At 34.5% G+C, this 15,972-nt stretch overlaps 1 protein-coding gene across 2 annotated transcripts in view; it reads left to right on the top strand.

The window, feature by feature from the left end:
• The window catches only part of MMP16 (matrix metallopeptidase 16), a 358,463-nt gene that overhangs the window by 122,810 nt on the left and 219,681 nt on the right, over positions 1–15,972 (top strand). For both annotated transcript variants that reach the window (XM_073999069.1, XM_005563660.5), the window contains exon 2: positions 7,414–7,562. In XM_073999069.1, coding sequence (XP_073855170.1) covers positions 7,414–7,562 — 149 coding nt within the window. The remainder of the gene's footprint in view (positions 1–7,413; positions 7,563–15,972) is intronic.

Below are 15,972 nucleotides of genomic sequence, written 5' to 3'. Positions count from 1 at the left end.
ACCACACAGGATCCTGGAAGAGTTGCATCATTAGCTGGTTATAAATCATGAGCCTTATTTTGCAATGCTATCCCTCAATTCTGTAAAGGTTTTTGGTAAAATTCATAACCATTTTCTCTGATGTCTATCAGTTCATTCTAAAAAACAATCAAAAGGTGTTGCATCTTTATATTTTTAACAAATGGGCTTAAAACTCTCTGCAACTGTTCTATTGGCAGATCATTTTACAGATGGAAAATTCTGTTGCTGGGATTTTAAAGTAGGGAATTATGATAGTTTGAATAGGTCATGAATTTCTGTCTTTTTTTTTTTTTTTTGAGACGGAGTCTCGCTCTGTCACCCATGCTGGAGTGCAGTGGCCGGATCTCGGCTCACTGCAAGCTCCACCTCCCGGGTTTAGGCCATTCTCCTTCCTTAGCCTCCGAAGTAGCTGGGACTACAGACGCCCGCCACCTCGCCGGGCTAGTTTTCTTTGTATTTTTTTAGTAGAGACGGAGTTTCACCGTGTTAGCCAGGATGGTCTCGATCTCCTGACCTTGTGATCCGCCCGTCTCGGCCTCCCAAAGTGCTGGGATTACAGGCTTGAACCATCGCACCCGGCCGAATTTCTGTCTTTTTTAATATAATGTCATGTGATGATAGAAACATTTCCAAACATCTGTCTTTAAAAATAGTTGGCATGGCATATCTTTCCTTGAAAAGCAATTTATCTTGCATTGCAAAAACATCACTTTTATCTTGATGGTACAGATTAAAATATTTTTGTTTCTTATATCCCAAAATAGCTACTGAATAACCCACTATTTGCAGCTACTTGTCTTCACAGGAAAGGACAGCACTTTTGTCTTTTTGTAAAAGAAAATACATAACTCAATTTGACAGCTTTTAAGTACCTTGCTATGAAATAACCAGCAAACATCTATATAGCACAAAATGTTTTGTTAGTCATTACCCATCGTATTTGAAAGTATTATAAAATTTCTTTTTTGTAATATGGTATCATTCATAAATCCATATAACCTGGCACAGAAAAATAGCTGTATGTTGTATTGTGCTGGAATCATCCTAACTGTTGAGGTGACAGTGTGAAACTCTCTGCACTGTGGAACTCCAGCTCCTCCCTCAGGACATCTGGTGGTGATGAATGTATGAAGTTTGGTTAGTCTGTATATTAAGTAAAAGTAAAGTTTATTTCTTCTTGTGTTAAGTTTCATCTACAGTTATGCTCAGGCTTGTAAGTGTGGATGTGTGCATTTTATAAAATGTTCTAGTGTTGGCCGGGCGCAGTAGCTCATGCCTGTAATCCCAGCACTTTGGGAGGCCGAGGTGGGCGGATCACGAGGTCAAGAGATCGAGACCATCCTGGCCAACATGTTGAAATCCCATCTCTACTAAAAATACAAAAAAAAAAAAAAATTGCTAGCCATGGGAGCACATACCTATAGTCCCAACTACTCAGGAGGCTGAGGCACGAGGATCCCTTGAACCTGGATGATGGAGGTTGCAGTGAGCCGAGATCGAACCACTGCACTCCAGCCTAGTGACAGAGTGAGACTCCATCTAAAAAAAAAAAAAAAAAAAAAAAAAGTTCTGGTATTTCGTACCTTCATCTCAGTGGGACATTTTGCACCCCCCACTTTGCAAGTTTAATTGAGATTAATTTCTTTTTTGTATTTTTGGTGTCAATGAAACTGAATCTGCTCCCAGTAAATAAAGCTGAGTTGAATCTGTGACTCATATGACAGACTCAAGTAAGTGCCTTTAGAACATTCACATGGTGCATTGTTCAGCATTTCTCTTCACTTGGCTAGTGTGAAAAGACACAGATTTGAGGGGGATTTTACTGTTGTGAATTTTTAGGTAATCATGATATAAAGTAGAATCATGTCAATGATTATTACAGGTAGTTTTTTGGTAATTCTGTCTACTTCAGAAACATAGGGGTTGTGGTATCATATACATGCTTTGTTATTGTTTATTGTTTGTTGTGTTTTGCTTTTATTTTGGTCTTGTTTTGTCACTGTTTATGTGTGTGTATGTGCATGTACACTATAAATTTAAAAAAAAAAAACTTAACAACTTAGAAGAAAAAAAAAAAAACAGTAAAATCTGAGCAGACGGCATATCACAGTCCTCTGCAACTTTCCAGCATGATGACCAGCACATAATGGAATTTCAAGTAAGGGCTCTGCTCTCTTTTAACACTGGGGCTCAGCCATTACTGTTGGAGGGGTTTTGTTCCCACAGCTACTAAGTACGAAGTGTAATTCACTTTATGCAGATTGGAAAACCTCTCCACAGCCTTGACACCCTAAGTTATTGGCTTCTATCATAAATGAGTTTCATGTTAAGGTGTAAAATATGCTCATGACGGCCATCACAACTTTTAGTATAACTCACCTGTTTTCTTTTCTTCCTATCCAAATGATGGTTGCCTCTTAATTGATAAGATGTTTTATAGAGTAGCTTTTGGTTGTTCCACTATTTCCTTTGCATTTTAAGAAGCCATTAAAGAGATGGTAAAATTCTAAGTGAATTGAATTATATTTGTGCAATTTCATACACTAATCCATTCATGCTAGGGATGGGATGGTAATTTAGAGCCCATTTAGATTTTTGAATGAAGAAAAAGGCTAATTTCTGCCTTGTTAACTTATCCTGTGAATCTTCAATTTGACCAATTCTGAGTGACTACTCTAACATGAGTTTAATTGTTTGGTTAATAGGTAGTTATAATTCACATTTATAACCATTTTTTAGAAGAGAAAATGTAGGCCACAAATCCTGCCACTTTTTATAACCAGCAAATATATGCTATTTCAGGAAAAAATGTCCTTAAGCTGTTACTGCCTTGGCTGATGATACCGCAAAATAGAGGGGTCATCACCTTTTAGTTGTTAATTTTGCTTTATAACAAAATTTAACAAATGCATTTATAAGTCTCATACTGAAAAATGGAAATTAACATTTTATAACATTGAGAAGTTATCTGTTAAAAGCATTTTTTCAGTTGAATTTCATCTGAGAAAGTCAGTTAATTATATCAGAATATATTTTAAACATCATAGATTTAGACATTTTGTTAGTATGTTATAATTTGAGAATTTAGCAATTTTAAAAACTTGTTTCCCAAAATAATAAAAATGTTTATATAATCAAGTAAATGGAAGAGATTCTTACTAAATAAATGCTGTAAAATAAATTTATCACCTTTGCCCTTTCCTTTTCATATGAGTACTGTACTTTGGGTCATATAATCACTGGGTACAAGGAACTTGCATTTGCCATACCACGTTAGCTGGAAATTAACTTTACTTGAAATAACCTGAAATAATTAATTCAGTCACAAATAGGCATTGTGGACTGGCAAAGTGATTTTTCAGATTAAATAAAATCCTAACACAGCCTTCCTTATATTCCCCTTCAATTATTTCTATAATTTCTAAAATGTATCTCTTCTAGTCCTAATATATTCATTAGTTTAATCACCTACTCACTTATTCCAATTTTTTTTTTTTTTTTTTTTTTTTTTTTGGTGGGGGAAAGGATGTCTGCAATTAATCAGAGTTAGTATTTCAAGATGTTTTCTATATATATTATGTCCTATCAGTGAGGAGGTTTAAAAATTGTTCTTGCGTCTGTGTTTCATCAAGCAAATTAATAACAGTATCTAACTTTATGTTAAGATATTGATAAACTTACTAGCTTCAAGGCTAGAGGGAATTTTTTTTTTTCCTCTAGGTTGTAGTATTGGCCTGAAGGAATAAATAAGGATACATATTTTTAAAAATTACTACTTAGTTTTGCTCTTAGTGGTGAGAACTTCTACTGTCTCCATTTTTTTATGTAATCATTTTTCAGGATACTGCTTAATATATGTGGGTGAATAACTCAGTCAATTAACGTAGGTTTTCACAGTATGGACACATGAAATATTAGTGACAAAGTCAGTTTTTGTCACTAATGTTTATGAATTAATGAATTCATTAATGAATTTTGCTGAAATTTTGTTTGCCTGTCCTTATTTATGCTATAATCTAGTAAAGGCAGTGTCTATTGGCACAACATTTAATATTTAAGTGTTTACCTTTTATTGCTTGATATATTGTCTTGCTCTGCAGAGAACAATAGTCTTCTGGTTGTTCCTCCAACTGAATAATCACTAAGTGCTGGAAATTGGTTTTGTCTACCTGGTAGCAAGATGTTTGATGACTTAGTAAAACAGGAATGTAATTCAATGTGAGATTTTGTTGCTTCATTTGAGGTTGGTTGTTCTGGTGATAATGAGGTGGGGTAAGTCCCAGATAGTAAAGAGTCAAGGTTTGCCTTAAAGGAACTTGTTTGTCCCTTGATATTTTTTCAGTGTTCTCAAAAGCACTTGTCAATCCAGTGAGCACAAAATGAAGAAAACATAACAAAAATCAGTTTGCCAAATGTGTCACACCTTATTTGCTTTTGGATTTGGGGAGTTTTGAAGCACTCTATGATTCCTTACCCCATGTTGTTTGTCTTTCCTTACAGCTATGACTAGTTCAACCTCACCATTTTTAATCTTGCCCTATCCCAAGGACAAATCTTAAGGTGAACAGGAACGATTTTAAGAACTCAGGGTAGTTGGTAAGCATAAAATAGTAATATGATTTACTGAGCAAGAATTATGCTGAGGGCTTTGTATATTCTCAGTTAATCCTAGAATCACCCCTACAAATTATACATCATTCATCCAAGTGCACACAAGAATAGATGATTCTTTAACTATTCATAATGTACATTTGAGAACGTTGAAAACACATTAAGGCACAGCCAGTCTCAAGAGACAAATTTAGTATTTGCAGTCATCCAGGAGATGAAGTATTTTAAGACAATGATGAAAATAGGGATGTATTTCAAGTAAAAACATATGAGGATGGAAGGTTATGGTGTAATCTGTAATATATATGTATATATGTTTACAGATACACATACATACATATATATTTATATCTCAAAATTTATTTTTAAGAACAGTGAAAAAGATGCAAAGACTACATGCCAAATCATTAACCTTGGATAGCAGAATACTAGGGTAAGGGGAAAGATACATTTTCAAATATTACTTCATAGATTTAACTTTTTGTCAAAAAAGATATTTTACATTTGTAATTTGGAAGAAAAGTTTGCTTCCTAGGTGACAAATCAATCTTGATTAGCCAGAAAACAAACCTTGACCATAAAATGGTAGAACTCATAGCTTTCCCAATATTTTACAATTAAAAATAATGATCCACTCCTCAGTCATTCAGAAAGAACTCCCTTTCATAAGTGACAGTGTAAAAGAAAACTTGAAGAAAAATCCCAATTCATTTTTTACATTATTTTAAAACATTTGTTTGAAAGGCTAGTGCATAAATCAAATATGTATTTTTTATTCTGTTCATTATGCACTTAACATTTACATATTTTATAGTTCCTCTGTCTGTACATAAGTCATAGGTTTTATTGTTAATGGTTTTCTCTTTGCTTTCCTCATAAACGTAATTGCCTGTAGCTTAGCACCCATGAGTTACCTAGCAACAAGTCAGCTCTCTAGCAAGTAAGAAATGAATGCAAACAAGGTCTTATGGAAAAAACATTCAGTTTAAGAATATTGGTGCATGTATGTTATTAAAAATCAAGATACAGCATTCTAATTTTGAGAAATGACATAACAATAGGTATTGACTTTCATATTAAATAATATTCCCTGCTTCCTTCATTCAGAAAAAAGTGGAGTCTATTTCAGACTGCACCACTGTTAACTAGGAAACTGAATATTCATATTTTCCCTGGCAGTCTGTTCATTACAGATTAGATGAGAAGAGTGTCTTGGCATGCTTTTACTATGTGGTACATGAGTTTACTAGATTAAGTTTCACTAATACACCTTCCTGACAGTGATGCATTGCTCATTTCTTAAATAGTTTTAGAATAAATGTGTTTTTTTTTTTTTCAAGGAGATGTGCTTATGGTACTGTACTTTTGAGGTGGTTAGTTTTTGTAAATACCATGAAAAATTCCACTTTGTGTTTCACATTTTAAGACTTTGATACATTTAATATTAGTATCTTTTGGTGAAATTTAACTTCTATACTTGCTGGTTATTTTCACTGGGAAAATAGGTCTCCTGTTTTAGAAGTTGAAGTTCACAAAGGAAGAATATCAGTTATTAGGGAAAAACTACAATTTCATAGGATGGTCATTTATATGATAAATAGACTGAGGTAGGAAGGGTAACACATGCTGGCAAATACCTTTCACCAAATAGCAAGGCTTGTATTTTATGCCAGGGACAGAGTACTTGGCCCTTATCAGTTTGAGAGGTAGCTCACTAAACTCCAAGAAATCTCGGAGCCCTGTAGAAGACTGAGGTAAAGGACTGCAGGATGGGATGTGGCCGGAACATATGATTGCGCATTTAAAATGAATGCATAGCATTGTAAAACTAGAAAGCATCTGCTCCCTGGTGGAGATACATGTGTTTGGTGTTTTTTTTTGGTTTTTTTGGGGGGGGTTTTTTGTTTTTTTTTTTTCCCCCAAATGCCCTACATTTGTATTCACTTGTAAAATTTAACCTTAAATGACTGAAATTTTGCTCCAATCACAGTTAGAATGTGAGTTTAACTATGAGTTCTTTCTCTGTCCTCCCAGAGCACCCTTCACCAGGGAAGGTGGGGGATAAAAATCATGAGACCCTTAAAGAGAAGTCTAAACACTCGTAAGGTGATAGTTGGATTTGGATTTCTTCTATAGGTGAAAAGCTTGGTTACTTATGTGATTTAGATTAAAATGAGTCACCAGAAATAAATGAAGAAAGAATATTCTTTACATGGTAAAGTCATCAAAAGATACCTAGCTACGATGGGATAGAATGGTTTTATGGAATTTACACTCAAAATGTCATAGAGTAACATGGTTTATCTGTAAAGAAGCTACACGTCATAGCTGGAGTCACTGGTCAATTTCAGGAAGACGGCTTTTTTAATGTGGTATATGCACATAACTGCCCCTTGCAACATAAACCTCTCAATGGAGTCATACTGTTGAAAAGCATCCTTCATTTTGGGAGGTTGAGGTCCTGGAGGACAGGGATAATCTTAAGTTTTTATCCAGTATTTGCTATAGTACGTTATACATTATAAGCTTGCAACAAATAATTAATCTTTTTTTTTCAATTAGCATTAGGAGGTATGTCAGAAAGATCCATAACAGTCACTCCAATTATATTAAAATAACCTAACCTATATAATATATATTATAAAAAGATCAAACACTTAAAATACTGTATGCCCTTGTGGATAAAATGTTCAAAACTCTATTATAGGTATACATTAATTACCAGAAAATTATTGTAAAAGTATAAAATTGATCTAAAAGAAACTGTACTTGTTATTGCAGGTTTGGTTACAAAAGTACGGCTACCTTCCACCGACTGACCCCAGAATGTCAGTGCTGCGCTCTGCAGAGACCATGCAGTCTGCCCTAGCTGCCATGCAGCAGTTCTATGGCATTAACATGACAGGAAAAGTGGACAGAAACACAATTGAGTAAGTAATGGCTCCCACCCTCCTTTCTTTTGGTCTTTGAGCCAAACTAAGTAGTCTGGAATACTTTATATGAATTCCACCAACCAGAAATGGAGTAATTTGTCTCATGAACTTTCTTTGGAATTATATAACCTAATTTAACCCCACTCCTCCAATATTTCATAAGATATTTAAGGCCCAATGTCAGGTTTGCTTACCTGATTTTAGCAACATAGTTTCAAAGTAGTAAAGAAAGTATGAATGGGAGTTGAGGTAGGTGTACAGTTGAAGCCACTACAAGAAGAGCGACTATGAGCAACAGAGGTGTGTTGTGTGGCTGAGAATATATTGTACACATTGCTTCCCAAATCTCTGTTCATTGGTATCATATTAGGAGCTTGAAACGGCCAAATGGAAATATCTACACCCTGGAAACTAGGAAACAACACAAATTAGGGCTTTTATGTTGGGTAGGAGGGGCAGCATCAGAGAGCCAGTTAACAGTTTACTAACTCCCCACTGCTGATGGTTCTAAATCAAAAAAAAAGATTTTCACTGCAAAGTTACTTCTTTCAATTTCTTGTTATCAAAGGACTCTTCTTATTTTTTAATAGTTTTGCTTTTTAATGATTGGTTCATCAGTCATTCATTTATTCATCTCTTTATTGAGTTCTTTATCAGTGAAAGATAAAGCATGTACAGATTCAGAAGGCATAATCTCTTCATCAAAGGAGCTTAATTCTTATCTTCTGCATAGATAAACATAGTCACAAATGCTATTACCACAAGTACACAGTAAGTTCGTAAGATTATAAAACAACAGCATTACTTTTCTGGACAGCAAAGGGAGAAGTGATTAATTTTTTCAGTGGAGAGAAAAATCATTTGTGTTTTTAGAATCCTTGATATTCACAAAATTTACATATTTTTGTTCCTTAGTTTGATCATGGTACATCAACCCTCCACAATAGGACAGACAAGCATGCATTTTTCTCTCTGCTTTCTCAAATAGAGGAACTAAATGTCAAAGGCTAAGTGAACTGCAGAGTAGTTGCAGAACCTCTCTTTTAACATTTGATCTGGGGAACTTGCCCTGCTATATACCTTGAGAAAAGACATACTGTTTTTCTTTTTAAACCTTAAATACCTGGATTATCTAGACTCAGACATACTTAATTAATTCTGACATATCAAACTAATTTAATACATAATTTTGAAATTTTGCCATCTAATGTTTGCAACATGATGTTAGTCATAATTTTTCTATTTCATCAACACAGGAAAACCTTTATAAATAATAAAGGCTTTGAGATTAAACTTCAAAGCAGTTTGAAAACATAAATACATTACCTCCCCTAGTACTTTTGAGAGATGCATAAATATTAACTTTGATCTACATCTTGGAAAACAGAATCAAGAATAAAAAGATTGTATTCTGCCACAATTAGAAATTTGTTCTAAATATTGGGAATAGAGTTTTGATAGTTTGGACCTGCTGTCCTCTAATCACTGCAGTTCTCTCTGAATGCTATAATATTTTAAGTCATAATATGCCCTTGTCTTAAATAAATATAGTTTTAAGTTAACAAGCAAAAGCCTCCAGCAAATCCTGTGTTTTGTTGCCATGTATAGTACCAAATTCCATTTAAATTGTACTCCTCATCACAGCATTTTACGAAGTGCTGTGGACAACATTCTTGTTCTTAATGGAGAGCTGTTAGCTTCTGATTCACTTTCTTGGAAAATATGATGCAATTCATAAAAATACAAATAAATTGAGGACTTGGGAAACAAATTAGTTCATATTGTTTGAATGTCTAACTTGACTAGTGCCAGAATAATAAGGAAGTATTACTAGTTATTACTACTTATTACTAGTTATTAAATTTAAGGAAGTGGAATCCTAGAAAAGGTACATTTCCACCAGTTTTGTGAGCTCCTGTTGGTCATTGGAAGGACTTGGGATGGAAAGGTTTGTTTTCAGAAAGCGGCTGGAGGAAGGTTTTTGTCAGGAGGTAATAGAAGAGTAATGTGCACAGGATTCATTTGGGCCCTTCATGTGGAAAGGGGTCTCAACAGTTTGCTGTTCTCTGGCAGGAGGATGTAAAAAATGTGGAGGGGTAGAAAAGGACACGGGCCTTTTTTGGGGCACAGAGTGGCTCAGATTCCAGACCAGTAAAAATGATGGTGTCAGTGCATGGGAGTTAAAGTAGCATTTCTGTGGTAGAGCATCACAGAGAAAAGATCAACTATGTAGGCAGCCCATATTTTAAAATCAAAGGAACTTTTCTGCTTGTTTGTTTTGGTTTGGAGCTATTTTGCTTTTGTTTTTGAACAAAGCCTTGTTCTAATTCAGGTTTGGATTTTTCTTGGTGTCTTTTTAGGAACTGGTAGTGCATCTTTCTCTTCAGAGTGTTATACCTGGCAGTTATTTCTAGGTGAAACAACTAAAGCCTTGTTAACTCCGCCTCATCTTCCCTTCCTAGCCTGCCATGCCTCCTCTGCTCCCTATGTCTGCTTGGAGACTTCATTCTCATTGTCACTTGAACTAGAAACTTGGTGACTTCATTTATTTCCTGCCTTTTTTTTTCTACTGTCACATCTCTGCTCTTAAGGTGTTACTGCTCAAGGTACTCAGCTGAAAGAGTGTACTATTTTTGGAAGTATAATCCCCATCATCATGATATTAAAGCTATCATCTGTGCTTTTGTAATCTTGAATGTGTGGTAACAATCCATGCTGAAATCACACTCTGTTATATTAGGGTCAAATTATAAGATATGAATTTTTATCTGACACTTACTACATAAAATATGGACTATAGTTATAGATCTGAATTATTCCTTAGTATTAATATAATGTCTTAACCATTTTCGATGCTATAAACTCTTACCTAATTTTAGACTCTTGTCAAGATCAATTGTTTTTATATTAAATAATTATATCCTTTCTTGGCAGATAGATATGTGATACATTGAATCTGTAATTGTTGGGTAATTAAAAGTAATGATGGCTATTGCAGTAGTCCCTATATTATGTTGAAGAAATTGCCCATTTTCAAAAAATAAGGTATTACCTTAAATGTCATATTATATTGCTTTAATATGAATTAACAATGGTATTAGAGATCATAATAAATACTTATTCCCTCCCACAGAATGAGTTCATCAGTGATTCTTTTAAATTATAGATGCATAGCTAATTTTTATAAGCAAGCTCCCTTAAATTTCTTAATTAATGGAGTAATCTGTATTATACATAAAGTGTATATATTTAGCAAGGAAACAAAAAAATAGCAAGGCGATAAAGAAAATGAGTCTGGTATGTTTTATAATTTTAATAGTAGTTTTTTTCATATTAGTTTATCTTTTATATGTGCACAGTGGCATGCACTCAAGTGTGCTTGGTGAAATATTTCTTTTTAAAATTATTTTTAATTATTATGGATATATAATAGTCCTATACATTTAGAGGGTACATGTTATGTTTTGGTACAGGCATACAGTACATAATGATGAAATCAGAGTAGTTGGCGTAGCTATCACCTCAAGCATTTGCCATTTATTTGTGTTAGGCTCATTCCAATCTTACTCTTTTAGTTAAATATGCAATATATTGTTTTTAACTGTAGTCACCCTGGTGGACTATTTACTACTGTCTCTTATTCATTGTATCTAACTATATTTTGTACCCATTAGCCACCCCTTCTCTTTATCCCCATCTCCCTCCTATCCTTCCCAGCCTCTGGGAACCATAATTCTAGATAATTCTAGTCTCTGTCTCCATGAAGTTCTTTTTGTGTGTTTTTTTTTGTTGTTGTTGTTCTTGTTTTTGTGGGTTTTTTTTTTTCTTTCTCCCACATATGTGAGAACATGCAATGCAATCTTTTTGTGCCTGGCCTATTTCACTTAACATAATGTCTTCCAATTCCATCCATGTTGCTGCAAATGACAGGATTTTATTTTTTATGGCTGAATAATATTCCCTTGTGTATACATACCACATTTTCTTTATCCATCCACACACTGACAGACACTTGAGATGATTGCGTGTCTTAGCTATTGTGAATAGTGCTGTAATAAACAAGAGAGTGTAGATATCTCTTCCATATACTGATACCCTTTCCTTTGGATGTATGCCCAGCAGTAGGATTGTTAGATCGTACGGTAGTTCTCTTTTTAGTTTTTTGAGGAACCTCCATACTCGTCTCCATTGTGGTTATACTAATTTATATTTCCATCAGTAGTGTAAAACGATTCCCCTTTCTTCAGATACTCCCCAACATTCATTATTGCCTATCTTTTCGATGAAAGCTTAACCAGGGTAGGATGATATTTCATTGTACAGAAATTTAACTTAATTAAAATTAATTTAAAGTTGAATAAGTAGTTTTTTTCAAGTCATTTCAATGAAACTGTGATATTTGGACTCCTAATTTGATAATTGAAATATTTATTTAGATGTACCAAGAACCCCAGCATTTTTGGCTTATCAATATGTTTTATGATTTTTATTCTTTTGTCTAAATTGCCAAGGGAGTATTCTCTATCTTCTTTTTCAGTTTGGATATAAAAGATATGTTCTTGATCAATTGATGTTCTTCTTTTTATTTCTGAATATACCCATGGCATTAAAACACTATCACGTTATAGGATAGGTCAGTCCATGTTTTGGTGGCAGCAGAAAGAAGGTTGATAGCTAGTGAGCAGGGACCTTAGATTCCTGTTCTGAAAGAATTGGAAGAACTCTCTTCAAAAGAATTTTCAAAAGAATTTTCAAAAAGTTGAAAGAATTGGTACGAGCTGACACTGAAATTGTGTTCACATTGAAGATCATGGTGGCTTAATATGCTTTTGTTCTTGCTCAGGTATTTAGGTACTTTAACTTTGCCATTGCAATCTTGTGAATAACCTGGGTGTCTATACAGGCAGTTAATGAGTCTGTAGAAAAAAAGAAACTCTGGACTGGAATGACCTGTCAGCCACAATATTTTTAGCCCTAAGTTAATTTACTTTTAAAAATCTTTCCATTACAACTGGACTTGACTCTATGAATACAAACAAAACCTGAGGATTTTTTAAAGTAATTAAAATAACTATATTTTAAAATTTTTAGAAGGATCTTTTGGGGACTACTATAAATAGTAAATATTATTTGTACTTTTAACTAAAACCTGGAAAAGTATGGAGAATGGAAACTTGTTTAACATATTATCCTGGTGAATATTGTCTTGGAGAACTAATTGATAAAATACAACATATGTATTTGGCAGTCATTTTCTTTTCTCATGGTAAAGGTAGGTGTATGTACACAGAGCCACTGTGTGGCAGAGCTCTAGCTGCAAGGGATGATGTTTCCCTGGTATTTTGTTGAAGCACTGCCTTCCTGCAGCACCACTACAGGATACCCAGTACAAGGACTATAACCTAAGGGCACCTCTTAGAGTCATGCAGTGAGTGGCCTTATGTGTTTGGCATGAATGCCCAACTTATTAAATACTTTTTAAAATATTTTTTTACTGAAGTTAATGGACACTTTCAGATTGTGTGTGTGTGTGTGTGTGTGTTTACACCAAACTGTCTAGAAGCTTCTGGCTACTTCACTTACATAAAACAGGGGACAGTGAAGCTGTTTACTTACATTTCTGTTATCAAAGTACCAAGAAAATCCCTGTTTTAAATAACACACATACAGGTCAAAGGGAGGTGAAGCACACTGTTATTTGTATGCTGCTGCTGCTGCTGCTTCTACCACGATTACCACCGGTATAACTACTTCCTGATATTTGTAAAATTATAATAGTTATTAGAATTGGAATTATAAGTTAATAATAGTAGTTACTGTCTGCTAGACACTATTTTAAGTGTTTTAAATGATTTAACTAATTCATTCTTCACAATAACCTAATAAGAGAGGTAATATTATCATCTTCTTTAAAGATGCGGAAACTGAAATATAAAAAGAAATGGTAACCTGACTATTGTCATAGGTCTAGTGAGTGATTCAGTGGAGCCAGCGAGGTAACTGTACAGTATGGCACCTGGATCCCTGCTTTCAACTTTTATACTCCTCTAAAAAGCACTGATTTAGATTTTTTTTTTCTTTTTCAGTTGAGTTAACTTAAATGAGGACATTAATGATCTGCCCACCTAATTTTAAAATTCTCTAAAATTCCCAAAAATTAAATCAGTATTTCATTTATGAAAATTGAAGCCATGCCATTATTTACACCTTAATAATTACAAAATGCCTTTTTTAGTTAACCCTCTACCACATGCTGCAGTGCCCCTTTCCCGTGTCTTTGTTTGCTTTGGGATGTCAACTTAAAATTTCTTACAAATGAGTCAGTCAAGAAAAAGAAAAAACACTGTTATATGAGTTGTGTGTTGACACACTAAAAAAGCAACTATGTTTAAGCAGTGACACTGTCACAAAAAAGTACTGCCTGAAAATAATGTTATTGAAAGCTTTAAAAAAAGGTGGCAACTAGATTTTACCAAGTTGCCAGTTGTATATACCCATATATATACACACACACACACATATATATGGGTATATGTATATAAAATACACTTATATGTTAACTTTGTATGTGGCTATATGTAGTTATATAGTCCTGCTTTTTGTGTAAACAGGTATATATGGGATTTATCAAATTGATATTTGAATGCTACTAACATTTTTGTGGCTAATACATTTATATTATCTATTTGGGCAACTGGAAATGAACCTGACTGCTAGACTCTAACTGAATAAAAACATTAACATGCCAGTTTTGCATTTAATATTAGACAGCATTTCATGTATTGATGAATCCTGTTAAACACTGACCATTCTTTGTATCCATTGGGAACTTTAAAATTTCCATAAGAAAGGACCTGCCTGCCACTATTCACAATAGCAAAGACTTGGAATCAACCCAAATGTCCATCAGTGACAGACTGGATTAAGAAAATGTGGCACATATACGCCATGGAATACTATGCAGCCATAAAAAAGGATGAGTTTGTGTCCTTTGTAGGGACATGGATGCAGCTGGAAACCATCATTCTTAGCAAACTATCACAAGAACAGAAAACCAAACACCACATGTTCTCACTCATAGGTGGGAACTGAACAATGAGATCACTTGGACTCGGGAAGGGGAACATCACACACTGGGGCCTATCATGGGGAGGGGGGAGGGGGGAGGGATTGCATTGGGAGTTATACCTGATGTAAATGATGAGTTGATGGGTGCTGACGAGTTGATGGGTGCAGCACAGCAACATGGCACAAGTATACATATGTAACAAACCTGCACGTTATGCACATGTACCCTAGAACTTAAAGTGTAATAATAATAAAAATAAAAAATAAAAAAAATTAAAAAAAAGAATTCATGATAAAGGGAAAGAAATCTGAAAAAAAAAAAAAGGACCTGCCTGCTTATGAAATCGAATGTTTAAAGTCACATACAAAAGCCTGAAGACTGATTTAGCTCAGATTCTGTGTCATGTTCAGTAGTGTGATGTGCTTTGATCATATTTATGGTATTTTACATCCTTTGATACCCACTAATATTTCTGTGCCAGAATGTTTACATACAAATATTGGTGAAGTTAACAGGGAGTATTCTCAACTTTACCAATCTTCATTCAGAGTTCTTTTCATTAAATCATTAATTGGTATTATATTATATATGTTATGCTTATTTCTTATGTGTAAATTATCTACTTCATGATTTTGTTTTATGTAAGTGTCCACGTACTATCTCTGCAATAATCATTTGTTAAAAGCGCAGAGTTGGAGAAAGTTATGAAGTCCTCAAGAAATATGTAGGATTGTCGAAATGATCAGTATATGCAGAATGACATACAGACTTAGTTCATTTGCTTCATGTTCCTTATTGGCGACTTCACTAGGCACTGACCTCGTGCTTGGCTGTCTACCCTCACTCACAGGTCAGTGGCAGATAGAGACAGACACATACAAATCAGGATACACATTATAAGACATGCTGCATTGGGGTGGTAAACTATATCTATGTGAGCTGACTATTAAAGAATAATTAGGATTCTCAGGGTGAACAAGGAGTGAAAAGTAGTCCAGACAGAGGTCACTGCATATAAGGGCAGGAAGAGTTTTGGTTCTGTAGAAACTCGAGTGGATTTTGAGAAGGAGGACAGGGGCACCCTCACTAAGTGGACCTAAATCAGATTCTTTTTACAAAGGTATTTCATGCTCAGAACATGTAGAGAACACACCTTTGCTTTGGGAAAATGTATTGTTAGTAGTGAAAATGAAGGAAGTGTTGAGAGTGAGAGATATGAGACATTTTGAGGGTCAAAGAGACTAGACTGTGATTGGTTGGATGTGAGGAAAGAGTAGTAGAGGATCATACCTGGATATCTGGTGTGGGCATTAGAAGATGCTAAGGCTTTCAGTTAAG

This window comes from Macaca fascicularis, chromosome 8, assembly GCF_037993035.2.
Source record: "Macaca fascicularis isolate 582-1 chromosome 8, T2T-MFA8v1.1".
Lineage (NCBI taxonomy): Eukaryota > Metazoa > Chordata > Mammalia > Primates > Cercopithecidae > Macaca > Macaca fascicularis.
Note: the sequence above shows the minus strand (reverse complement) of the source record. Positions and strands in the feature narration are given on the sequence as shown.